Source organism: Grampus griseus (genome assembly GCF_964374135.1).
Source record: "Grampus griseus genome assembly, chromosome: 3".
Lineage (NCBI taxonomy): Eukaryota > Metazoa > Chordata > Mammalia > Artiodactyla > Delphinidae > Grampus > Grampus griseus.
In genome coordinates, this window is record NC_139019.1 from 164,875,049 (window position 1) to 164,899,359 (window position 24,311).

A 24,311-nucleotide genomic window follows, 5' to 3' on the forward strand; every position below is an offset into this window, starting at 1 on the left:
AAACAAAACAAAACCACACACACAGAAGAGATTTAAAAAAAAAAAAAGAAAAAAAAAAAAACAAAACAGACATAAACTGGCACCAGTTAACTTTCTTGTACTTTTTTGCCGAATTGAGCTTCTTGTAGTTTTAACTTATTGCTATGTTAACTATTTATCCTCCTTGTTGCCCTGTAAGGACATTTGTGTATATTTCTGTTCCTTCATCCAGTTTGCAAGTTTAAAGGAACCACGATGTTCTCTTTGTTTCTTTAAGTTTTGCCGAGACGTGGTTATGCCTAATTTATTTATAAAAGGGGAAGTGGAATCATTAAAGTAATAATAATTATTAATAACAGTAATGGTAGCCGAGCGGCGCCCTGGGGGACCTGTGCTCTGCAGGGCGGTCCCCACGGCCAGCGACGTCCGGGGTCTTAATGGGATTATTTTTGCTCGTCTTGAGAATTTTTTCAGTCCTATTTAGCTGGTGAAACCCTAGCTTGTTCTTGATACACAAACCTATTTATTCTTGTGGTTTTTAAGTCCTCCCCAACCTCCCCGCTCCCCTCCAGCAGGGCAGGCCCCGCAGCGGGTCCATCCCTCTCCCTCTGTTTTCTTGGGGCTTTCTCCCCTCTGCACTCCGTGCGGTGACACGTGTCCACACGTGGGCAGCGTGGCGGAGGCATCTGTGAGCAATAAGGGCTGGGTTTGTCCCTCACCCTGGGGGGGGCCGGGCTCTGGAGAGGGGGCACCTCCCCATACCCCCTCACAGAGGCCTGAGCCCCTGCCACCCCCAAGACTGGGAGGGGACTCCTTTTTCTAAAACACAGAACTCAGCCCAGCCAGCCAGGCCCCCTTCCTGGAGGCCAGCCCCTCACCCCAGGGGAGGGGGCCTGGGGTCTTCCACATCCCTGGGAGGCAGGGGCAGGGCCCATGGGGAAGGGGCTCAGCCCCTCCAGCCCTCCCTTCATCCTGTTATTTATTTGGATGGTTTCAAATCAAGACAGAGTCCATGTTGGAGGTGATAAAGAACTGTTTAAAAAAAAAAAAAGACAAAAAAAAAAAAAACCAAACCCAAAACCCAACAACAAGAACACTTTGCGTTGAGTTTAGACACTATTTATTACCAGGATTACAGGCCTGGCCGCGGTAACAGACTTTTACATGGAATTGTTTAATTATTTGTACTTTTCATGCCAGAAAATAAAAGTTCAGAATCTTATGGCCTCAGATATGTGTACAACGGCGTGCGGGGAGTGTTGGAACACGTGTCAACAGCCCCGCTGTGTGGCTGAGTGCAAGCTGCTGTCCCTCTCTGGGCCTGAATCTCATCTGGAGCCTCTCGGCCTTCCCACAGCACTCTTGTGATTAGCAGGTGGGAGACAAGTCCAGGTGGAAACCCAGACAGAAGTGGCCCAGGGGCCGTCTGTCCAGTGGCGCCAGGCTGTGCTGTCCACGGGGCATCTCAGGTGAGACCCCCAACTGTGGTGCCAGCCTGATGGGGAAGGAGGCCCGCACAGAATCTGCAGAGCTGCTTCCCCTTGCACTTAGCCCTCTCACACCCCTGGCTGATTCCACACCCGAGCAAAGACAGACAGATGAGTTGGGGAGATCACGTTTATTGTTTGGAGGTCACAGGTCAAGTCACTCTTCCGCGCCAGGAGGGGAGGCAGATGCCCTGGGTGGGGGACAGGGTTGGGTTGGGGGGGGGCACCAGGGCGGGGGTCCAGGGAGGGCAGCCTCCTTTATTCCACCTGTAGAGGCACCTGGGGCCGGGACCGTGGCTCTGCCCCGCCTGCCCCCAGAGCAGGGCATGGGGCCCCACCCGGTTCCTGCCCGCTGGGGAGGGCAAGGAGACCCAGAGGGGCAAGCCTTGGTCTACAGACTGAGGGGCAGGCGGGCAGCACCGCTGGGGGCTGGTTCCACATCTTGAGGTTCTGGGGCCGCAGAGAAACCAAATGAGACACAGATGGAGATGGGTGGGGGGAGCATCAATGCGACCTAGACCACCCCCTGCATCCCCCAGCCGAGGCGGTAGGGGTCTCACCTCCCCACCCACCTCTGGGCCGGGCCGGGTGGGGCAGGGCAGGGCTAGAGCTCATCGTGGTTGCCTGAGGCAGGCGGTTCCGGTGGTGGTTCTGGGCAGGCGGCCGGTGTCATCAGCTCCATGAGGTACTCGCAGCGGCTGGGCTCCGTGGTGCTAGTCACCACTGTCTCCTTCCCACACAGCAGGCGCACCTGGGGCGGGTGGCAGGCAGGCGGGGCTCAGGCAGGCTCGGTGGGCCTGGGTCCCCCGTACCGGCCCAACCCACCGGGCACTCACAGTAGTGGAGCGGTTGGGACCCTGCCAGCAGCCTGTGCCCTGCTCATACTTCATGGCGCTGAACTTGTCGTGGTCGGGGCCAGCCCACGAGCCCCAGGTGCTGCGGGAGAGTGGGGTGCTGAGCGGGGCCGGCCGGGGGGACCAGGGGCTGAGAGGGGGGCCCAGCCTGAGCCCACTCACCCGAGGCTGGTGGGGGAGCCACCGAGTTTGGGTTTCTGCGAGACGAGCTTGAAGGGGCAGAGCCGGTAGACGTACCTATCACGGGATGGGGTGCGTGGGTAGGGGAGACCCGGGCCCCAACCTACATGACATCCCCCCCCTGCAGGGGGCACACAAGTACCTCAAACTCCAGTGACTGCTCCTAAGCCCCGCTCCTCACTCACCCCATCCTTGCTCAGGCCCAGGACCTCCCAGCCCACCCACCCCGCCTGTCCGTGGGGGACGCACTCATTGGTGGTGAGCTCGTAGCACTGGCTGTACAGGTAGGCAAACTCGCCGTTGGGACCAAAATCAAAGGAAATCTCCTGCTCCAGGTTCCTAAAAGGGGAGGCCGGGAGCTTAAGCGGCAGCTGGGGCCGCCGCAGGCCGACTCAGGACAGCACAGGAAGGCCCGCTCCGGTGGCAGAGGGCCTCTTGGGGGCTGGGCTCTGCTCCCCATCACCTGGGGACCCTCCCTGCAGGAGCCACTGCCACCTTGCCCGAGGTCGCCCGGGCGACTCCCCATCACCACCTCCCCTGGGGAGCCCAGCAGCAGGCAGCTGTGGGGCCGGTGCAGACGGCACCGTGGCCACACAGCCACCCATACCTGATGGACTCCTCCACGTCCTTCAGGGACCGCTCGGCCTCTTCAAACTTGTTGCGGGCCTCCTGGGCAGCTGGTGGGGGTAGGGAAGGAGGTCAGAGGTGCCCCGACTCCCAGCCGGAAAGAGAGGGAAGGGGATGCCGCAGCCACGCCGGCTTCCCCCAGCCCCCGGGCCTGCTCTGGACGAGGACTGGGCCCACGAAGATTCTGTGGGTCTCGCCAGCCCCAGGGCAGACCCCACCCCACTGCCTGGGCTCTCAGCTCCCGCAGGAGCAGGACCAGGGCTCCCGGGGCCCAGCCAGCTCCTCACCTGCCAGAGGTGAAACAAACAAGCAACAGCCCATGAGGAGGCAGGAGGGCCCCTGGGGCCGGTGGAGGCGGTGCTAGCCCTCCCCAGGCCCCAGAAGCCCCCTCCAGGCCACCCGAAGTCCCCTGGGCTTGCTCGGGGCCAGCCTCAGCCCGCCTCTGGGAGCAGGTAAGGCCTCGTTCTTGGGCCCCTGCAGGTGCAGGCGATGAGGAGGCACTCACCCCTCCCAGGCTCCACCCTCACCATTGATGAAGGCCTGTGTCTGCTCATCGTAGGGCGGCATTTTGTCCTCCTCTGTGGGGCTGGCTGTCTGGGGGGGCACGACTGGGGGTGGGGTCTCCTGGGGGGTGGGGGGGACAGAGTCAGCGAGTGACCCCACCCTGCCCCCATCACCTGCCTCTCCCCTGAACACACACCTTGGGCTGCTCCCCTGGCACCTGGGAATCCTCCTCCTCCCCCTCCTCCCCGCCCTCCTCCTCCTCCGTCTCCTCTTCTTCCTCGTCCTCCTCCTCTGCGGGCTGTGAGGGCACCGGGGGCTGCTCCTCCCTGGGCTCCGTCAAGGCGGGTGCAGGAGGCGACGGCAGGTCGGTGGGCAGCACCTGGCAGACGTGCGGAGCAGTCGGTGCTGTGGACTCGGGACTCCACCTCCCACCCCCAGGGCTTGGGTCCAGGCCTCGCGTCTCTAGCCCATCCCAGGAGCCTGGCGGGAGGGAGGGACAGTCAGCTGGGAGCGGGGAGGCCTCTGTGGAGGGGGTGGGGTTGCCCAGCTGGCCAGGGTGGCCCGGCGCCAGAAAACGGAGGCCGTTCCTTCGTGAGGCATCGAGGGGCGGGGCGGGGGGGGCAGGACCACATCCCTTTCCCTCCCCCCACTGACCTCGGACCGGTACTTGTCCCGGATGGCAGCCCAGATGCGGTCAGAGAAGGAAGCGGCATCTGTCTGCGTGTCTCCCCCGAGAAGGGTCTGTGTGCGTTATGTTGGGGTGGTGTCAGGAGCAGGACCTCCATGTGCCTCCCTGCACCCCAGGCACTCTCGGAGGGGGTGGGGGGCCCCTCAGGCCGTGGTGCCAGGCACAGCACGCCCTGACCTCCCGTGGCCAGGCCGGGGCCAGGCTGGGTGAGGCGCGGCAGCCAGAAGGGGGCAGCACAGGCCTGTGGGAAAGGAGCGGGGCCAGAGAGGTGTCGGGTGGGGACTGGAGAGACCAGGGAGGGAAACTGAGAGGCAGGGGCACCAGAGGTGCCCAGGCCCCCGGAGACAGAGGCAGAGGGGCAGGGGGGCGCAGTGGGGACCAGCAGGACAGCGACGGACGGGGGACCAAACCAGCAAAGACAAAGAGCTACAGGCCCAGCCGTGAGGAAGGTGAATCAGGTACGTGCACTTGGCGGGGTAGGCGAAGCAGGTGGGGCACGCGTGTGCGGAACCTGGCTCCGTCCCGATCAGACACCCTGGGCACCTGCGCGACCCCACCAGGTCCCAAAGGGCAGGGAGAAGCGGCCCTGGGCGGCGGCCCTGGCCTGGCCGCGTCGGCCACGGTGGGCACCCCAGCAGCCCTGGCCTGGGGCCAGCCGGGAACCATCCACGGGAGGAGCCCACGGCCAGCCTGTCTTGGGCCCCCTGGCCCTGAGGTCCCCCTGGGGCAATCCCCTCCAGGAGTCCCAAGTGAAGGGGCCGGTTGGGTACCTGGGCTTCCCCTTCTGATAATGCCCCGTCCCCATCTGTGTCCAGCTCCGGGTGGGTCTGCAGCTCAGCCACAGAGACCCTGCAGGGGCACAGGCAGAAGCCAATGGAGGGGTGAGCCCACTGGCTGCTGGCCAGCTGCCTGCCTCCCCCTGCCAGGCCCCCCCGCCGCCCCGAGAACTTGCTTCAGAACCTTGGGGCAGGGAGGGGAGAGCAGCAGGAAGCTGAGAAAAGATGAAGTCTGGGGTGCGGACCCCTCTGGCCCCCACCCCCCAGGAGAAGCAGCCACCCAGTCCCCACCCTCCTACCCTCTCCTGAGGCTCCACAACCCTGAGGGGCTCAAGGGAGGGAAGGACACAGGGGTGGGAGGAGGAGATACCTGGACAACCCTGTGTCCCCCAAGACCCAGCTTCCACGTCCTTCCACCCTTAGAGCCCAGCACATCGAAACTGCCCTTGGCCTGGCGCCCTCCCCGCAGCCAAGCCCCAATACCCACAACGGCCCCAGCACCACATTCTGTCCCTCCACCCGCACCATCGCCAACCAGGGCGTGGACTGCCCCTGCCCATTCTGCCCCCTTGGTCCCTCCGAAGCCTCCCACCAGGGGGCTGCCCAGCCTCCTCGTTCCCGACAGCCCACCCTCCACCGAGCCCTTTGCCTGGGGTCAGCCAGCAAGTTCAGGGGCGCAGGGGGGATTCTGACTTTCACCAAAGTGTCCCAGGCCACAGAGTAGGCTTGTGAAAAGTAATGGGATCCCTAGTCCCCTCGGGGGCCCAGCTCCTTGAGGGGGTGGTTTCCCTCATCTCCTCCTCCGGGGTTGCTCTAAACCCATCTTATACATGAGCAAGCAGAGGCTCCTTTAGAGAGGGCTTGGGACCAGCTCGGGCCCTGGGGGCCCCAGGGCGAGGAGGTGGGCTCTGGCTGGTTTCTGAAGGCGGGGATGGGAGGAGGGAGCCCAGGGCAGGCAATGCCACACACTCACGCCCCGTCCATGTCATCGTCCAGCTCCTGGAAGGCACTGGTCGCCAGCTTCTGCTCTCGCTGGGCCTTGGAGGCGGCCAGCTGCTCTGTGGAGGGACCAGCCCATCATCCTCTGCACCGTCTACAGCTCCCGCCACCCCAAAATCTGCCCTCCCCAACGCCCCAGGGGGGCCCTCCACTGAGTGCTGGGGCCCTGAGTCAGGCCGCTATGGGGGTGGGAGCAAGGAGATGACAAGGGCTGGCCGGTGCAGGGGCAAGGGGGCCAAGGAGGCAGGAAGCGCCAGATTGGGGGGAGATCCTGAGGGCTCTGCGGATGGTCTGAACGATCGGTGGCTGTGAGAGGCAGGCGGGGGACCACGCACTAGGTTTGCCATGTCCGGGAGGCCCCCGCGGGAAGAGGCCAAGCAGGAAAAAGGTCAGGGGACGGAGACTGGGGTTGGGGGGCAGCCAGGCGAGGGAGATGTCCTGGGGGCCCAGGAGAGAGGGGAGAGGCCACCTGCACGGAAAAAGGAAACTGGGAGTGGCCAGTGGACACAGGGCCTTAGCCCCGTATCTGCTCTGATGGTCCCTCCTCTGCCTGTCTGTCTCATCACTAGCCGGCTCAGGTGGGGTTCCGGAAAGCAGCCACAGGGGCAGCTCCATTAGGAAGCTCAGCCCTCTGCAGCAGGACAAGCGGCCTGTGTCCCTGGAGACCCCACGAGACCCCAGCAGGCTCAGCCGACACCGTCCTCACAGACGAGGGCCTGAGGCTCAGGTGGATGAAGGGACCCGCCCATGGTCACCCAGTTGGCGAGGGGCAGAGCCGGGGGCCCAAGCTGGGCCGTCTGCCTCCAGAGCCCGTGCTCATCCCCACCACCCTCTGCGAATCTGGGTCAAACCCTGGCATGTTACTACCCCTGAACCTGAGTCGGCAACTCCATGCTGAGAACTCGGGCTAAGGGAAACGGGGCACGAGTACGCCCAGCCTTGTGTAAAAGGATGCTCGCCGTGGTGCAAAACAGTGGAAACAGAAGCAAAGAGAGGACAAGAGTGAATTCACTTTCTTTTCTTTTTTTTTTTGGCCACTCTGCGGCATGTGGGATCTTAGTTCCCCAACCAGGGATCGAACCCATGACCCCCTACAGTGGAAGCGCAGTTTTAACCACTGGACCACCAGGGAAGTCCCTGAATTCACTTTCTAACACATGGCCCAGCAAGAAAACACCAGGAACCTGGCACCAAAGATGAATGATAAGAAAACACCGGCAACTTCTGTCACAAAGGGCCAACACCCTAATACACAACAGGCGTTTACAAATGATGAAAACCAGCACTGCGAACCTGATAGAAAAAAACGGCACCTGGATTAAATAAATCTTGCCAGGGTCATACACCGGAATAGACACAACTGTTAAAAGGAAGTAGGGTCCAGACACAAGGCTACAGTGTGGATGACCCGTGACAACACGATGTTCGGGAAAAGAAGTTGGTCACAAAGGCCACACACTGCCTGGTTTTGTTGATATGAAACGTCCAGAACTGGCAAACCCATAGAAACAGAGAGCAGATGAGTAGTTGCCAGGGGCTGGGGAGGGACTGCTTGATGGACATGGAAGTCCCCTTTTGGGGAGACGGGAATGCTCTGGAACTAGATAGTGGAGATGGGTGCACGTGGTGCATGTACTTGATGCCACTGAACTGTGCTCTTCAAATTGGTTGAAATGGTAAATTATACATTTTGTGGATTTTACCACAATAAAAAAAAAAGTGAAGGGTCTGAGTGAAAAAAAAGGAAATGAGGTACACATAGACATAGCACAACACCCATACACCATGTAGACCAGTGCTGTCCAACAGAACTTTCTACAAAGATGGACATGGTCTACATCTGCTGGCCAAAATGACAGCCACCAGCTACACGTGGCCACTGGGCACTTGACGTGTGGCTTTGGGGTCGACACCCAGAGTTACTACCCTCTGAAGAATTGCATCTCTGCCTGGGATGGACAAGAAAGGTCTGGAAAGGGCTTCCCTGGTGGCGCAGTGGTTGAGAGTCCGCCTGCCGATGCAGGGGACACGGGTTCGTGCCCTGGTCCGGGAGGATCCCACATGCCGTGGAGCGGCTGGGCCCGTGAGCCATGGCCGCTGAGCCTGTGCATCCGGAGCCTGTGCTCCGCAACAGGAGAGGCCACAACAGTGAAAGGCCCTCATACCACAAAAAAAAAAAAAAAAAAAAAAAGGTCTGGAAGGTTTCACGCCTCCTGGTAGAGATTAACCTGGAGGAAAACTCTCTCCCTTTCTACTTTACTACTTTCAGGATTGTTACCCCCAAAAATCTTTTTAACAGAGAATATGGAAGTCAGATGGGATATTTTAAATCACATGGAAACTAGGAAGAAATAAGAGCAGGGAACTCCCAGCCTTCTTTCAAGGCCCCAGTCACATCCCACGTCTCTCACACACACTCACACACCCCACCTCCAATGATCTGGCCTTGGAACTCATACCACCCTTAAAAGTCCAAGCTGGGTGACCCCATGTTGTGCTGGCCCTTGACAGGTCTGACTTGGTCACCACCTACTCACTCCAAAACCCAAGACGGCAGAGAATAGTAGAAGCAGTAAGACCCCAGCAAAGGAGGGTAATTCCAACCCTCAGCTTTACCTTTCCAGCAAACAACCCCACCTGCTTACACTACCCCTCCTCCATTTCCCTGTGGGCAACTACCCACCCGACACTCAGGCCTGACCAGTCAGAACCTGTGCTGCACCTCCTGGCTCCAGGGATCGGTTCATGGGCAGCCACGGGACCTGGGACAAGCCAATTGGAGCTTGCCCTGGAATTTGTGTTGGGACTTGTGGGAAAGTGGTATTCTCTACTGGCTGGGGCTGCTGAGCCAGAAGGAAATAAACCTAGTGCTGCCTGTGGTTGTGCTGGCACAGGAGGGCAGAGCCTGCCTGGGAAGGAAGCCCACAGAGGAGGAGGCAGAGCCCAGAGGTGGAGGGAGGACTCCTGCCATCCAGGGAGCCTAGGGTCCCACTGGGCCTAAAGCTTCCACTTTTTATGAAGTGGGTTCAAGTTGGGTTTTTGTCACATGTGATCAGAAGGGCTGATCTCAGGAAGGAAGCTGGAAAGTCTCTGTGGAGGCAGCGCCATCTGAGGGCTTGGGGCACAGTGGGACAGACTCATTGATCTGCTGCTCCCATTTCAAGGTGAGCAGGGCTGCAGGATGGGGCCTCATGTGTCGCTGCTGAGCACGGGGCCTAGAGCCCATAGACACCTCTGTATTTGCAGTGGGAGTGGCTGGAGCAGAGGCCTGGGAGCAATAAAGGGCAGCAGTTTCAGGGGAAAGGCAATCAGACCAATGTGGTGAGTGCACAGGGTGCAGTGCAGGGAAAAGTGCTCGACTCCTCGAGGCAGGGGGCACCATAACCAGGCAGTGGTGGCCCAAACGCTGTCCCACCCGAGGCACTGGGGAGCCGGGAAGACTGCTGGGCAGAAGAATGGCTTGGCCTGATGGAGGGAGGCCATCAGGAGGCCAGGGCAATGCTGGGCCCTGAGCCAGGCAGAACAGGCAGATGACTCAAGCCTCCAGTTAAGGGACAGGGTCTGCAATCAGAGAGATTTGGGCATCAACCTAGCTGGGCAAGGCCTCAGCTTCCTCATCTGTGAAACAGGGCTACGTGTGGGTGCAGTTCATAGGGCAGGGAGGCAGGAGCGACACGATGATCCTTATGAAACAAGCACTGGGTGCTCTGGTCCAGCTATCATCAGTGTGGGAGAAAATATCAGTGTCTTTGTCAGGGGTCGGAAAACTTTACTGTAAAGAGCCTGATGCTAAACTATTTTAGGTTTGGCAACCCATAAGGTCTCTGTTGGCAACCACTCGGCTCTGTAGCTGTATCACAAAAGCAGCTGATGTTACGTAAATAAAGGGGAGAGTCTCCTCTCACTCGCCCACGTGGCCTCCTCGCTGCTCCTTAAAAACTAGACAAGATGCTGCCTCGGAACCTTTGCACCTGTTCCCTCTGCCGGCACTCCCTCCCTCCCTCCGTGGTCAGAGGGCTTTCTCTGTCTTGTTCAAGCCTGTGTTGCTGGCACCTGGGGTGCACCTGGCCCATGACAGGTACACAGCAAATGCTTGTTAGATGAATGACTGAATTACCGATTACGAGAAATCAGAGCAGAGACAGGAAAGGAAGGGAGAACGCAGCAGATGCTCAAAGAGATGGATGAGATCACAGAATGGCCTCAGAGAGAAGACTGCCGGTTCCTGGTCACCAGCCCGGTGACCAGCTGGAGCCGCACCTCCAAATCCTCCCAGCGATGCTTGGTCTTTTAACTAGCCTGGAATGGGCTTCTGTCCCCCCTCTCCCTTCTATCCTCCTTCCACCATGTGCCCCTGCACAGAGCAGACTGAGAACAAATGCCAAGCCTTCAGATTTCCCATAATGGCAACACAATCTACCAACAGCAACGAAATGCTGGACAAAGCCTAAGAAAATCATCTTAAAACCAACCAAGACGGTAGGAGTTTCCAGGACCAAGAGAAAATCAAGAAGGTAAGAGAATATGGAAGCCGCTTTCACCCTAAGGGATGTTGCCAATCCTGGCAAATGTGGATGTCCATTTTGATAACTTGTGAGGGAAGAGAAATGAAAATCAAAGTCCAAGGTGAACCGCCCCCCCCCCAGCATAACTGTGACCCCACGGGGCTCCCCTCAGGGATAAGCTGGGCCAGAAATTACCCAGCCTATGCTTAGACCTCGGCTCACACGGCCTGTGAGGCCGGAACAATCTCCAGCCTTGAATTTGGATTCAAGGGATCCCTGAATGGTAGTGCTCAGAGATGGCAGGAAGCAAAGCCCCTCCTCTCTGGAGAGGAACCTCTCATCCTAGACTGCAAGTTACTCCTACTAATGACTTTTAAACACAGCGACCAACACACAGTCAAAGATAACTGGGCACGCAGGGAACTAAAGTGCCATGATTTAAAAAATCAGCAAAACCACAGACGAGAGATAACCAGCAAGAGGCTCCTGGGCCCAGACTCTTCCCAGCCAGGAGCCAAGGCCAAGTCATGGCCACCCTGGGACGTAGTGATGTACCTTCCCACAGCTTCCGGTGCTGGTCCTTGGCCTCCTTCTCTGGCTTCTCAGCTTCTTCCTTCAGTGTCCGCAGCAACTCCACCTGGTCCTCCAGTGACTTCTTTCCAGCCTGCAGCTCAGCGAGCTTTTTCTGGGTAGGCAGAAGACAGGGGCCAGCTCTCTTCCTGTTCCACCCTCTTCCTCACAGACGGCCATCTCCCTGACTCTATTTCACAGGGTGGCCACAGGATCTTTTCAAAGTACACACCCCTCTCTGGGTCTCCCCCTTGCTATGGTTCCCTGCAGCCCACTGGAGAGAAACCCAAAGACGTCAATGTAGCCCCCGAGGCCCTGCATGACCAGGCCCCTGCCCACCTCTCTAGCCCCATCCACCCCACTGCTATCTTAAACTCTAAGATCCAACTGCCCTGACAACATTCAGAGCCCCACTCTCTGCCTCCAGTTCTTCACACATGCTTTCCTTCTGTCTGGAACACTCTGCCTGGCTAACTCTGAATTACCCAACAGATTTAAATTTAGATGGAAGCCTCCTCCTCCAGGAAGTCTTCCCTACTTCCTACCCCCAAGACGGGTTCGGGGAACAGAGGAACCGGGCAAGAGTCTTCTCTATGCCTTACAGCCCCGAACATCCCTTCTCCCCTCAGCCCTGGCTACCACTTTGTCTGTGGGTCCCTCCCACTAGTTGATGCACTCTTGAGGCAGTTCCACATCTAGTTCCACGTTTGCTTCTAGCCATGATGCATGAGCCCAGTGCATCCTGGGCTTCTGTGGCTATTTCAAAAACGAATGTGTGTGCTGGGTGGACTCCAGCCTAGGGATGGGGGTCCCAAGCTGTAGGGTCTTAGCCCAAGCCCACACGGGATCACTTTCCTCCCAAGACCTCAGCCTGGTCTGCTGCCAGGATCCTCCCACCTGCCCAGGAGGGCAAAGATCACCCGGAGCCAACCTCACCATGTGGCTCCCCAGCATCCTCTGAACTCGGGAGGTATCACACTGGCTCTGAATTCACTGCCCCATAAATTCGGGAGGTACCTCTCTAGCCAGGCCATGGGGGTGGGAGAGAAAAACCTGGAAGCTGCCCAGGGCAAAGAAACAGAGCTGGAGCCCTTACTCAGTGGGTCGGGCAAGAGCCCAGGAGGAGTGTTGAGGACTCTGACCCATCTAACAGCCAAGGGGGTGGTAGACGGGAGGGAGAGACACACCCCTGGGGGTACACCCTCTTCTGCCCCCCCCAGCACCCACCCTATTGAACTAACGTGACTGCGACTGACTGACCCCCGTCTCGAGTCCTCCCCCAGACTGGGAAGTCACATAGCCATTAACCCTAACTTACAGATGAGAGAACCCTGGGACCGGGATGCAGACGTGTCCCTCCTGTCCTAGGGGCGGCAGAGCTCCTCTGAGCCCACTTCAGTCTGCACCCAAGGCCCAGGTCGATGCCTGTACTGGCTGCCACCCACTTGGTACCCGCTTAAGCGACGACTAAGCGCCAAGTGGACAAACGAGTGAATCAAGGCGCAGAGAGACAGTAACTGGCCCCAGGACACCACGAGTCAGGAGCAGACGTCAACCCCAGCCGGCCTCCTCAGCCTATACCTCCAGGTTGTCCTGGGTCAGCCCCACCAGGCCCCTCACCTGCTTCTCCTCTCGGGCCCTCTTCCAGTCCTCAATTAGGATCTTTTTCAGGCGGAACCCCTCGCGGGTCACCTCCGCCATCTGCTGTAGAGTCTCTCTCTCCTTACGGCCCTTCTCTCTGGGGAGAGGGGACACATAGGCACGATGGGGTCGGGGGCAGTTAGCATCCACCAGGTCTGCTCCTTCCAAAAGGGTTCAACACCCATGCCTTCACACCCCCTATGTGGGCAAAGACAGGAGAACAAACCCTCCTCTCCCCACCTCCCCAGGCTCTCTTGGCCTCAGAGTCCCTCATCCCTGTCCTTGGGGGGAAGGACAATGGGCAGGGTTCGTCCACCCTCAGGGTCAGGGGAGGGACTGGGGGGTGCTGGGATGTGGGGCTGGGAGGTGGCTCCCAAGAGAGGGAGGAGAGAAAAGCACAGAAGTCACAGACCCCCCAGACACTAAGGGCAATCTGGCCGGTAAGCTGTTCTGCTTAATCCACTCTCTGTTTCAAAGACCTTCCATCAAAAGAGTTTACAGAAGTATTGGGACTCTCAGCTTCTTTGAAAAACAAATCCAGCCCTGCCACCTGCCCTCAACTCACAGGAGTGGAGGACAGCTGTGCCTTTAGATGTCACAAGCCCACCACTCCCTACTGCCTTATACTCAGCCTGCTTGTGCTGTTTAGATTACCTACCTGTGGGCATTTCAGTTTTCAGGTCCTGCTGCAGAGCACAGCAGTTAAAAGCATGCAGTCTCAAGTTAGACCGACCTGGGTTCGAGTCTCGGCTCTGCTATCTCCTAGCTATGTGACCCTGAGGAAGTCATTCTCCTTTCTAACCTTGAGCTTCCTCATCTGTTCTTAGGCAAACTGCACCTGCTTCCAGGCCAGAGAGGAAATTGCTGATGGAGCATTCCCAAGGCACCTGGCACGGGGTGAGCACTCAGTACACAAAAACAGAAAAGAGAGGGAACCCTGATTCACCCAGTGGGGCAAGGCAACGTCTGGAGGGGTGGGGGGGGAATGGGGGGGTGTCACCTACGTACTTGCAGGTGTTCTCACAGACGATCCCGCTGTTGTATTCGTCCGTCCCGTCGCAGCAGTCTGAGGGAAGAGGTGTGGGCACCATCGGACCCGGCAGCGCCTCTTCCCTCCCTCCACCCAGCACGCTGTTCCCAACCCCAGGGAGATCTCATTCACCACAAACTCCATCGTTGACCCATCTGGAGGAGATGTACAGGGGCTTGTAGCCAGTGTTGGTGCAGTGGAAGCTGCCGTTGGGACAGGCGGCTGTGCCTGGGGGGACGAAGGGAGGGAGAGTTTGTGGAGTGTGCTCAGAATCCAGCGTGTCACACCCACCGCATACACAGAAGGAACAAGGAATGTGAGAGTAACTGATCCCAAGTAAGAGGAGGAAAGACAGCTGCACGCTCGGGGCCTGAAACAAAACTCTTCAGTGCTCCCTCCTGCCTCTCCTCCCTGAGGCCCTCAGAACAGGACCCTGCCAAACCCCCTCCCCCTCCCCCTCCGGGCTCCCACAGCACCTCCCGCTCTCCTCACCAAACCACTGACCACTCGCTTCTGTGCCCGCTTCCCCCCACTCAACAGCGAGCTCTCTGAGGACAGAACTGGGTCTGTTTTGCTCACAGCACAGGACCTGGCACCCACCAGCTGCTCAATAAATGCATGATGAATGAACGAATGAAGAAAGAGCTCACCTGGTTCATCTGAGCCATCTTTGCAGTCACAGTAGTCGTCATTGACCTGATCAAAAGGGACACTGGCAGAGCCATCCAGGCAAGTGAAAGGCTTGGACTCGTCGTAGAAGTGATGGTCTGGGGGGGGGGGGCAAGGGGCTCAGCCCAGGGCAGGAAGAGGCCCTTTCCACCCAATGGCTCCTCTCCCCCCACCCACCAGTTGAGCATTGCCACCTTTCCTGCCCAGAGACCAGAACACTGAGACCGAAGGCTGTTAAGTGCCTCTCCCAGGAGCCTCCCACACCCCACCCCCACCTCTGACCACCTCCAGTGGCCGACTCACTGGTGAGGGAGACGCCCCGGGGTCGCTTGACCTCCACGGCCCAACACATGGGCAGCAGCAGCAGCACTAGTAACATCTCGCTGGAGCCTCGGAATCCGGAAACGGGTTCTGTCAGAGGAAGGAGGCTGCTGGGAGATGCGCTGTGCCCTCGCGCTGCAGCAAGAAAGGGGTGGCAGGTCAGTGGGAGAGGGCTACTTCCAGCCGAAGGAAGGCACCTCTCCCTCCAGCCAACTGGATTCCTCCATCGCTTCCGGGCAATGAGGGCTCACTTTGCTTCCCATACTGGGGGCGGGGGGGGTCTCCCCAATCCTGCCCAGTGGAGGGGAATCTCACTTGGCCCAAATCAACGGTGGGGAGATCTCAAAACCTCCGCTCCCCATGAGTAGGGGGTGGTTAGCTATCCAATTCCCACCTTCGACTGCCCCCAAGAGGAAATTGGGGTGCCCTCCCGCCCACTAGTTCACCACCTACACGAGGTTGGGGCAAAGGTCAATATCCACCGCGCCCCCCGACCCAGCAGCCAACTGTTCCTCCCGCAGAAAGAAAGCGGAAATGTGTGGAAGCATCACTTCCGGTATCACGCTGCGCTCCCTGAACGGCGGTTCGTGGCCGCCATGTTGCGAGTGGCAAGTGGCGGGGCCGGAACCGAGACGGCCATCTTGGATAGGACTGTGAAGCCTTAAAGGGAATAGTTCTGAAGGTTAGCGCTTAATGGCGGCGCAAGGTGCCTCCATCTTGGGAGTGTCGGGTTCTGCAGCCGGAACAGAAAGTTCCTGAAAAACGCCCGCGAACCGCCTCGGCGGGGTTAGGGTGGAGGGGTGGGGAGGAAAAGGGATGAGCACGTGACTCCAAAGTACCCTCCCCCATCTTTCTGCGGAGCTGGTCCGGTCTGTCCCCTATTGGGACCGCCCCTCAGTTCAGCGTCAGCCAATGAGAGCCGTAGATTGGAATGCAGGCGATTTCCTTGGGAGCGCTGGAGGGAGGCGGGGAAGGTTACCTAGCAACCGTAGATGCTGCGAGGCCCCGCCAAGCGGTAGACAAGTGCATTCCCAGAGCCCGAGGAACAGGAGCTGACGGATGCCGGACAGAGGCAATTCCTAGCGGATCCCCTAACCACCAGGGATCCTTGGCCTCAACCCAATTATGACGTCTCCCCTGAGTTGGGCGGCCTCCGCCAACGCCATGCCTTTTCAGGTCCAGATTTCAGCTCCTTCCAAAGTCAAGGGCGGTCAGGCTCAGATCAAGCCCTACCACCCTCGAGGCAAGGGGTCAGTGCAGGCCTGGCACTCACTCCATTCCAAGGCGGCACCTTTCCACGCCAGCGAGGGGAAGTCCGCTGTGCACACGCAGGTGGCTGAGTTACAAAGGAAGCTACAACTGTTAGGTAAGATGGCTCCACAGGGCACAGAAGGGTCAAGAGTCAACAGTCCTCTGAGCTGGCAGGAGCGTTTCACTGGCGTTCATCCAGTGGCCAGTTTCTGAAGGCAAAAACTCATACTGGTTCATGTTTTTCCTCACCTTTCTTGTAAAACTTTTCCTGAGCTCAGAACTGACTGGACTGCATTTCATACTTTTATGTAATTTCAACTCTTCTATCATGCATGGAGTGGTAAAGAATATAGATTTCTAGAGCTGGATTTTCTGGGTTCAAATCCTGGCTCTACATATACTAATTGTTTGACTTTCAGGGACCAAGAGTAACCTCATTGCTCTCAGTCTGTCCAGCCATGAAATGGGGATAGTAACAGTACAACCTCACAGGTGGTTGAAATGCGTAAGGTGCTTAGGACAGTGCCTAGCACATAGTAACACTATAAAGTGTGAACCGGTAGTTCTCAATGGAATAGGGCTATTCTGCAATGTCTGGAGACATTTTGGTTTGTCACATTGCTGGGGGGGGTGGGTGGGGTGGTTACTGGCATCTAGTGGGCAGAGGCCAGGGATGTTGCTCAACATCTGACAGTGCACAGGACAGCTCGCCACAGCAAATAATTATCCATCCCAAATGGCAGTTGTGCCAAGATTGGGAAATCCTGGTATAAACCATTATTGTTTTATTATTAGGAGATAATTTTGCATAGTGGTTGAAGGTATGGGCTGGGGAGTCCAACTGCTTGTGACTTGGAACAATATAATAAGCCTGAGTCTTCACATGCGTAAAATGGGTATAATATGTATATGGACATGTACCTATTGGCACACGCTATTTGATACCTAGAAAATTATTAGTCCAGCATCCAACACATAACAAATGCTCAAAGTGAAATATCGTTACGGTGTTAGGTTGACAATTACTGAAAGGTCTTCCCTCTGGGAAGTCCCCCCTTCCCATGATCCTCTGCTTCTGCCTGCCCACCTCACATGACCCCAGAGGGTGACCGGAAGGCCTTTTATGAGACCAGCCAGTGGAACATCAAAAAGAATCAGGAGACCATCAACCAGCTCCATGAGGAGACCAGGGCGCTGCAATTACAGTTGACAGACCTGCTCCAGGTGAGGTTGAAGAGGTGCCAGGGGGCAGGAGCAGCATCCCCAGGGGCAGAGCACCACCTCAAGTAGAAGTGGCCTGAATCAGTAGTGTGACTGGGCTCTTCTCTTTGCAGGGAGATGAGAAAGTGATCCAGGCAGTGATTCGGGAATGGAAATCAGAGAAGCCATACCTGAAGAACAGGACAGGCCAGGTTTGCCCCACTCCCATTCCACTGACCATCTCCCTTCATTTCCAGCCTGGGTCCCCACCCAACTGGCCTCCCTGCCCACTATCTCGCCTCTCCAATCCCTTCTCCACACCTGGCGCCACTCATTTATTTCTAAACCTTTATCACGCACCTACCATGTGCCTGGCATGGTTTTAGGTGTTGGTCACCGTGAGGTGAAAGAAACAGACCATGTCCCCACTCCCCAAAATCTCATATCTTGGTGGAGAGAACAGACCCCCCCACACACACACACCCAAAAAAAACAAGAACAACAAATATAGAAACAAAGTAATTCCCAGTGGTGACAAGAGAAACAAATAAAATAAAACAGACTGACTTACTCGAGATGGATGGGGGCAGGGGTTTGCCTTTTAGACTGCAGGATGGGGGTCTTTGCTTTCTCTAAGAAGGTGATATTTGAGCTGAGAATGGGACAGGCAGGTAATGATCTGGGGAAAAGCATTCCAGGCAGATGGAATAGGAAGTGCAAAGTGCCTAGGGTAGGAACAAAAGTAGAGTGTTGGAGACACAAAGGAGGTAAGTGTGGCGGGATGGTAGTGAGTGACGGGGGGGTTCTGCAGGAAGTGAGGTCAGGGAGGTCAGCAGGGGCAAGACTTTGCAGCAGCCTTCACTGCAAGAGTGCAGATTTTATACTAAGAATCAGAGAAATGGAAGATGGGCTGTGAGGAGGCAGGAATAGAAGCCAGGAGGAGGTCAACCGGGTGAAAGATGGTGTTGGCTGCACTAGGACAAAAGGGGTAGAAATAGGAAGAAAGAGCTCTCTCTGGAGGAACCTTTGAAATAGAACAGAGAATTGCTAACAAACTGGATGCAGGTGGGAGAGAAAAAGAGAAGGTGAGGATGACATCAAGGTTTGGGACTTGAGCACATGGAAGGGTGGAGCTGCCATGAGCTGAGATGGGGAAGATTCGAGAAGGGCAGGTTTGGGGAAAGATCAAGGACATAGTTTTGGACACGATGGTCTTCAGCTGCCTGTGGAAACATCTGGAAGGCAGTGTAGATATGGATATACCAGCCTGCAGTTCAGGAGGGAGGCAAAATTGGGGTGTCTTCAGTGTATATGTGAGTTTTGAAACCCTGAGACTGGATAGGATCACCAAGGGGGTAAGGTTGGTCAGAGGAGAGAAGAACCTCTTCAAAGGCAAAGGAGATGGAGAAGGGGCAGCCAGGGAGGTGGGTGGAAAACCAAGAAGTGGGGGTCCTGGAAGCCCCAAAAAAAGAGAGTCTGCAGGAGGAGGGGGATCAACCAGGTCAGACACTACTAAGAGTCAGGGGAGGTGAGAACCAAGATATAGGAGAAGGGGGACTTCCCTGGTGGCGCAGTGGTTAAGAATCCGCCTGCCAATGCAGGGGACACGGGTTCGATCCCTACTCCAGGAAGATCGCACATGCCACGGAGCAACTAAGCCCGCGGGCCACAACTACTGAGCCCGCGCACCACAACTACTGAAGCCCGCGTGCCTAGAGCACATGCTCCACAGCAAGAGAAGCCACTGCAATGAGAAGGCCGCGCATCGCAACAAAGACCCAACACAGCCAAAAAATAAATAAAATTAAAACAAAAAAAAAAGATATGGGAGAAGGAAGGAAGGACTAGGTGAGGGGTTCAGGCCCCTGCTCTTGCCCCCCTCCCTCAGCAGGCCCTGGAGCACCTGGACCACCGGCTGAGTGAGAAGGTGAAGCAGCTGAATGCTCTTCGGTACCAGCTGGGGCTGCGACAGAAGTGGCTGGAGGAGCTCCAGCTGCAGCACAGTCTGCGTGAGCTGGAGATGGCAGAGGCGAAAGATAGCAACACAGAGGTGGCCAAGGTGGGGCCAGTGAGGTCTGCAGAGGCCTTGATCCTGGGGGAGGAATTGAGGGGGGAAGGGACCCAGCCCAGGCTTGCTTCTCTCTAGACTATGCGGAACCTGGAGAACCGCCTGGAGAAGGCCCAGATGAAGGTGGAGGAGGCCGAACACATCACCAATGTGTACCTGCAGCTCAAGGCCTATCTACAGGTAGGGACCAGGGCGACTGGGGGTGGGAGGCGGCAAGTGGGAGAGCCAGCCTTGTTAGGGACAGCGGTCACAGGCCTGCCTCATCCCTCACGCCCCAGGAGGAGAGCCTTCGCTTGGAGAACCGGCTGGACTTCATGGAGGCTGAGGTGCTGAGAACAAAACAGGAGCTGGAGGAACTGAACCTAGTGAATCAGGAGGCGCTTAATGCGAGGGACATCGCCAAGGTGCCAGCCCGTCAGGTCCTGGGCGGGGTGGGGGGTGGGGGTCCTGCCCCCCGACCCCCGATGCCGCCATGGTCTTCTGTTCTGGCCCCAGCATCTGAACCTCAGCTGTCCCGGAACCCGTCCCATCTCTCTCCCAGGACCCCACAGCCTGACCCAGCTGTGTAGAGTTGGGCCTGCAGCTCTGGCCCAGAGCCCGCAGGTCCTGCTGTCCCCCTTTCCCGCCCTCTAGAACCAGCTGCAGCATCTGGAAGAGACAGTGTTCCGAGAGCGCAAAAAGCGAGAACGCTACCTAACAGAGTGCAAGAAGCGCGCGGAGGAGAGGAAACTGCAGAACGAACGCATGGAGCGCAAGGTGGGCGCACCAGGGGTACGTGGCTGCGACGACCCCAGCCTGCTCCTGCTTAGATGCGGCCCTGCTGTGTCCGGGGCCGCGCCACTACCTTGGCCCAGGCCCTAGACCCTTCGGCAGTTCTGACATTTCTCCTGACTCCGCCCCCATCTCCACTAGATGCCAGGGCTCCTCTCACATCCCTGACCCCGCCCTCCAGCCCTCCCCTTACTCTCAGGTCTATCCTCATCCTTCCCCACAAGACTTGCCTGTGTCGGAAATTTGATCCTGCCTCTAACCCGCCCCTTACCCGACAGGCCCCACCCCTTACCCGACAGGCCCCGCCCCCTGGACCCCGTTCCTCTGCGCTGCTTCTGAGGCCCTGCCAAGCACTCCTGACCCCTTCTGGGTGCCCTTACCCACGCCTGGGCCCCACCCCCTCCCTCACCCCAGTGCGGATACTTCCCCAACCCCCGCGGCCTCTGCCCTAAGCCCTTGTCTGCGAGCTGACCCCGGCCCTGACCTCAACCCACCAGCAGACCCAGCGCGAGCAGGTGCTGCTGCAGTCCAACGACAGGCTCCAGGACAGCATGCACTCCAAAGAGGGGGAGCTGCGGCGGCGCTGGAACATGTACCAGATGGAGGTGCTCTTCGGCAAGGTCAAGGACGCCACCGGCGTGGCAGAAACGCACGTGAGTGCTGCCCTCGGCCCTCCCAGCTCCCAGACGCCCGAGCTGAGCCTGGGAAGCCAACACACCCAGCCTCCCCTTTTTGCCGGGTCAATTCTTCAGCACACAAAAGACACCCCTTCTTCCTCCAGCTACTGCCTCATTAATCCGCTACCTCTCTCAGCAAAACCCACACGAGTTATCTACACTGGCCATCATCCTCTAATGTTCCGGCTTACACTGGTGCTGACGTCTTTGACATATCAGCTCTAGGAGAACTATGAGTGTTTTCTCTCTGCTGTGCCTCCAGCACCTGTAGCAGGGTCTGGGCGCAGTAAAATGCCCAGTGCCAGCCTCAGCCCCAGAGAAGCTGGGGCCCACGCGAGGCAGCGTCTTCCTTGAAATTTCCTAAGACTTTATTTATGTCCCCAGCTGGCGAACACTAATTCCCCTGGATCCCTGTTGGGTTTCTCCACTTAGGGCGCTCTCCAACCCACTACTCCTATGGGGTAGCCTCCAAGGAGTTCCAGGACTTGGACATATGGGGTCATCTGGAGCACTGTGGCCAGGCGCCTTTCCCAGCCATATTTCCTCATGGAAGTGGGCAAGATTCACTGCCAGAACGTTGCTGGCATGTTGAGTTTGGAAAGCAGCTGTGCTCACTGCTATCACTGCCCCGCAATCTGATTGTGGCTGATTCAATTTCCCTATATAGACAAGGAAGGGCCCGCAAAAATCATTTCTTCGGGGCTGCACACCCTCGAGGCAGCCCTGGGTCGGACTCACAGAGTGTCTAAACACCATTATGCAGAAGCCATCAGCTCAGCCACTTGTCCTGCGTGCCCCGGGGGAAAGAAGCGGGGGAAAGAAGGAGGAGTGCACCCCTGCCTGCCCCAGCCCTGGCTCTGACTCGGGCTGGGCGGCCCCCAGGCGGTGGTGCAGCGGTTCCTGGCACAGGGCGACACCTTCACGCAGTTGGAGACGCTCAAAAGCCAGAACGAGCAGACGCTGATGAGGCTGAATCAAGAGAAGCAGCGGCTGCAGCGGGAGCTCGAAGACCTCAAGTACTCAGGGGAGACCACGCTCGTGAGGTGAGGTCCCGGGTGCCCGAGGGCGAGAGTGGGGCCTGCGGGGTCGGTGGAGCTCCAGTGGTGGCCTCCCTGCTCCCTGCAGCGAGCAGAAGCTGCAAGTCGAGTTGCAGGGGCGCATCAAGGCGGAGGAGCAGCGGCGCGCTGACACACAGGATCAGCTGCAGCTCGCCATGTGGGCAATGCAAATGACCAAAGAGGGCCTGGAACACCTGGCTGGCAAACTGAACCACATCCTAGTGGCAGGCCCCGCCCATGAGGAATCCCCGCAAGACGTGAGAGGCGGTGCCGGCGCGCAGGTGTGGGGTTCTGCCCCGTAGCCGACTCGAGAGATCCCACCGCAGGCCCTGTCCAGGACATGAGAGGCCTAGACACAGGGGAAACCTCAACCCACTCCTGAGTCTCCACCCCACGTCTCAGGGGGCACCCCCTTACTCCTCAAGAGGCCCAGGACTTTAGAGACCCTGTCCCATTTCAACCGCCCCCATGGGAAAGTCCCACTTAGCCCCCCCACACACACACACCCAAAACTTCAGAGACCCCGCTCCAATCCTGGAGCGACCACAGATGAGAGAAGCCCCACCCTGCCCGCAGCAGAATCCCATTTCTTAAGGTCATCCGGCAATGGCCTCTCTCCAGTTAGTATCCCTGCCCTCCCACTAAAAGACTCCCCCTGCCCCCATCCCTTGCCTTGGGTGTCTGGAATTCAGAGGCAATTGCCCTATACGCGTGGCCCTTGACCACAGAATCCCCACCCCACAGAGGATAGCACCACTCGGGTTGGTGGCCCCTAACTTCAAAGGCCTGGTCCCTGAGGAAAAGCCCCGCCCCTGGGTGGAACCTGCCCCAGAGACCCCGCCCCCTTCCAACTCACCTGGTTCCGCCCCCGGCCGCAGGAGGCCGGCCACTTCGCCAGAAAGGAGCTGGATCCCAAGGCAGGTGACTATCTGCCCAACCTACTGGGCCTCGTGGAGGAAAAACTGTTGAAGCTACAGGCGCAACTCCAGAACCAAAACGTGCCAGAGTTGCTGCGCCACATCGCCGACCGCGAGGTACCCCTTCAGCCAGGCGGTGGGGCTGAGGGTGCCGGGGCTGGGGCGGAATACCAGGAGGTCGGGGCATCCCCCAGGAGACCAGAGCGGAGGCCCATGGGCCGGGAATGGGCCTTAGGGACAAGGCGTGAGGTTTAAGGAGCTAGGGATGCACCACGAGAGTTTCCAGAGGGCCCTGGCGGGCCAGAGGTCAAGGCTGGGGGGATCAAGGGTGGGGCCTCGAGAGGACCAGAGGTGGGACCTAGAGACCACGGGCGGGCCTGGGAGGGGGAGGGGGAGGGGTATCAGGATGCACGCTGAGAACAAATGACGCGGCAGCGACCAAAGAAAACTTTACAGCAGTGGGCAGAGGTGCTGAATGGAATCAGGTTATGTCTCAGAGTGGGCTGGGGAGGAGGGGGAACGGACTTCGCTGCAGCCTCTGCCCACTCACACTCTTCTTTCCCGCTCCCCCCTCCCCCAGTTCTACTCCACCCTAGAGGGAAAGCTGCCGATGTACAACACCCGCATCGCCCTGCCTGTTGCCGGTCTCAAGGACAGGTTCTTCGGTCAGTACGGGCAAGGAAAGGGGGCGGGGCCGGGGGCCCAAGCAGAGCATCGGGAGGTGGTCAGGGGCCGGACCTAGGGCCAAGGTGGTGGTGGGATGGTAAAGGCTGGGAAGGAACATCTGAGCCGGGAATGGGAACTTGATCCCCTCATCGCCCTTTGCAGACGAAGAGGAGAGTGAGGACGAAGACAACAACGTGGTGACCCGCGCGGAGCTCAAGATGCGTTCCCAGAAATTAATCGAATCCCGCAGCAAGAGGCGCGGTCGTTCGCGGAGGTCCTAGACTCGCCCTCGCGCCCATCTGGCGTTTGCGGGCCCCTGCGGAGCCCCCAAACCCCTCTGGGCCCAGCGGCGGGCCCACGGGGCCCCTTCAAGGGCTGAACGCGGCCCGGACGAGGGAGCGGAGCGGGCGGGCGATGCCCGAAGTAGAGAAGGGGGCTGGGCTGCCGGACGTTCCCACAGTAAATCTCCCCAGGCTGGTCCGCGCCGGCCTCGGAATCGCGCATTAAAGGTCAACCACCAGCTCCCTGAGTATTCGCCTCTCCTTGATCCTGCACCACCCCATAGATGGCTGCCCCTCAGAGCAGGGCCACAGATTCAGCCCCCTCCGACCTGGGGAGTGATGACTCCCATAAGCTAGGGACGCAGATTGAGCTCCCTCCGTCCCTCCAGAGAAATGAGAAATACCTCCACACCTGGGGCGGACCAGCCCTCCCCGTCTGAGCAAGCGGACTCTCCTTCTGAGGACGCAGACCTGTACCCCACTTAGCTATACACATTAGCTCCTCCACACCTGGGGACACAAAAAAGAGCCCTCCCCTGGGAGAGAGAGAGGGGCGTCCTGTCTCCTGGGCTCAGATTGATACACATTTATC

The 24,311-nt window shown here is 58.3% G+C and overlaps 2 protein-coding genes across 8 annotated transcripts; one reads left to right on the plus strand and one right to left on the minus strand.

Moving 5' to 3' along the window:
• Positions 1-1,127: 1,127 nt before the first annotated feature.
• On the minus strand, positions 1,128-22,762 carry PRKCSH (PRKCSH beta subunit of glucosidase II). 5 transcript variants are annotated; one of them, XM_082651720.1, is made up of 18 exons: positions 22,712-22,762; positions 14,813-14,965; positions 14,491-14,607; positions 13,973-14,068; positions 13,819-13,876; positions 12,790-12,907; positions 11,155-11,284; positions 6,069-6,153; positions 5,090-5,168; positions 4,286-4,372; positions 3,828-4,010; positions 3,655-3,751; positions 3,108-3,177; positions 2,750-2,839; positions 2,483-2,557; positions 2,303-2,402; positions 2,039-2,217; positions 1,128-1,916 (listed from the first exon to the last, which is right to left on the minus strand). In XM_082651720.1, exons 2-17 carry the CDS (start codon positions 14,886-14,888, stop codon positions 2,071-2,073), a joined length of 1,608 nt encoding a protein of 535 aa, XP_082507846.1. In that variant the 5' UTR covers positions 14,889-14,965; positions 22,712-22,762; the 3' UTR covers positions 1,128-1,916; positions 2,039-2,070. The 5 variants fall into 5 exon arrangements, with proteins under 5 accessions (XP_082507846.1, XP_082507848.1, XP_082507844.1 ...); XM_082651722.1 differs by lacking the exon at positions 22,712-22,762 and adding an exon at positions 15,284-15,373 and having other exon boundaries at positions 3,849-4,010; XM_082651718.1 differs by lacking the exon at positions 22,712-22,762 and adding an exon at positions 15,284-15,373.
• ODAD3 (outer dynein arm docking complex subunit 3) lies at positions 15,900-23,934 on the plus strand. 3 transcript variants are annotated; one of them, XM_082651715.1, is made up of 13 exons: positions 15,900-16,196; positions 17,184-17,305; positions 17,416-17,493; positions 19,170-19,340; positions 19,428-19,529; positions 19,628-19,753; positions 19,983-20,105; positions 20,618-20,773; positions 21,680-21,840; positions 21,923-22,136; positions 22,734-22,889; positions 23,353-23,437; positions 23,601-23,934. In XM_082651715.1, exons 1-13 carry the CDS (start codon positions 15,956-15,958, stop codon positions 23,717-23,719), a joined length of 1,854 nt encoding a protein of 617 aa, XP_082507841.1. In that variant the 5' UTR covers positions 15,900-15,955; the 3' UTR covers positions 23,720-23,934. The 3 variants fall into 3 exon arrangements, with proteins under 3 accessions (XP_082507841.1, XP_082507843.1, XP_082507842.1); XM_082651717.1 differs by having other exon boundaries at positions 20,621-20,773; positions 21,923-22,138; positions 22,688-22,889; XM_082651716.1 differs by having other exon boundaries at positions 20,621-20,773.
• Positions 23,935-24,311: the final 377 nt, after the last annotated feature.

Excerpts from the sequence above, each read along its gene's own strand:
- PRKCSH (XM_082651720.1), bottom strand. The coding sequence starts at position 14,888 with ATGTTACTAGTGCTGCTGCTGCTGCCCATGTGTTGGGCCGTGGAGGTC. Across the intron at positions 3,752-3,827 it reads TGCCAGGGGAGCAGCCCAAG|GAGACCCCACCCCCAGTCGT; the intron begins GTGTGTGTTCAG and ends CCCACCCCCCAG. Across the intron at positions 2,558-2,749 it reads TACGAGCTCACCACCAATGA|GTACGTCTACCGGCTCTGCC; the intron begins GTGCGTCCCCCA and ends ATCCCGTGATAG.
- ODAD3 (XM_082651717.1), top strand. The coding sequence starts at position 15,956 with ATGACGTCTCCCCTGAGTTGGGCGGCCTCCGCCAACGCCATGCCTTTT. Across the intron at positions 19,530-19,627 it reads AGCTCAAGGCCTATCTACAG|GAGGAGAGCCTTCGCTTGGA; the intron begins GTAGGGACCAGG and ends CTCACGCCCCAG. Across the intron at positions 22,139-22,687 it reads GGCGGTGCCGGCGCGCAGGT|AGACCCCGCCCCCTTCCAAC; the intron begins GTGGGGTTCTGC and ends AACCTGCCCCAG.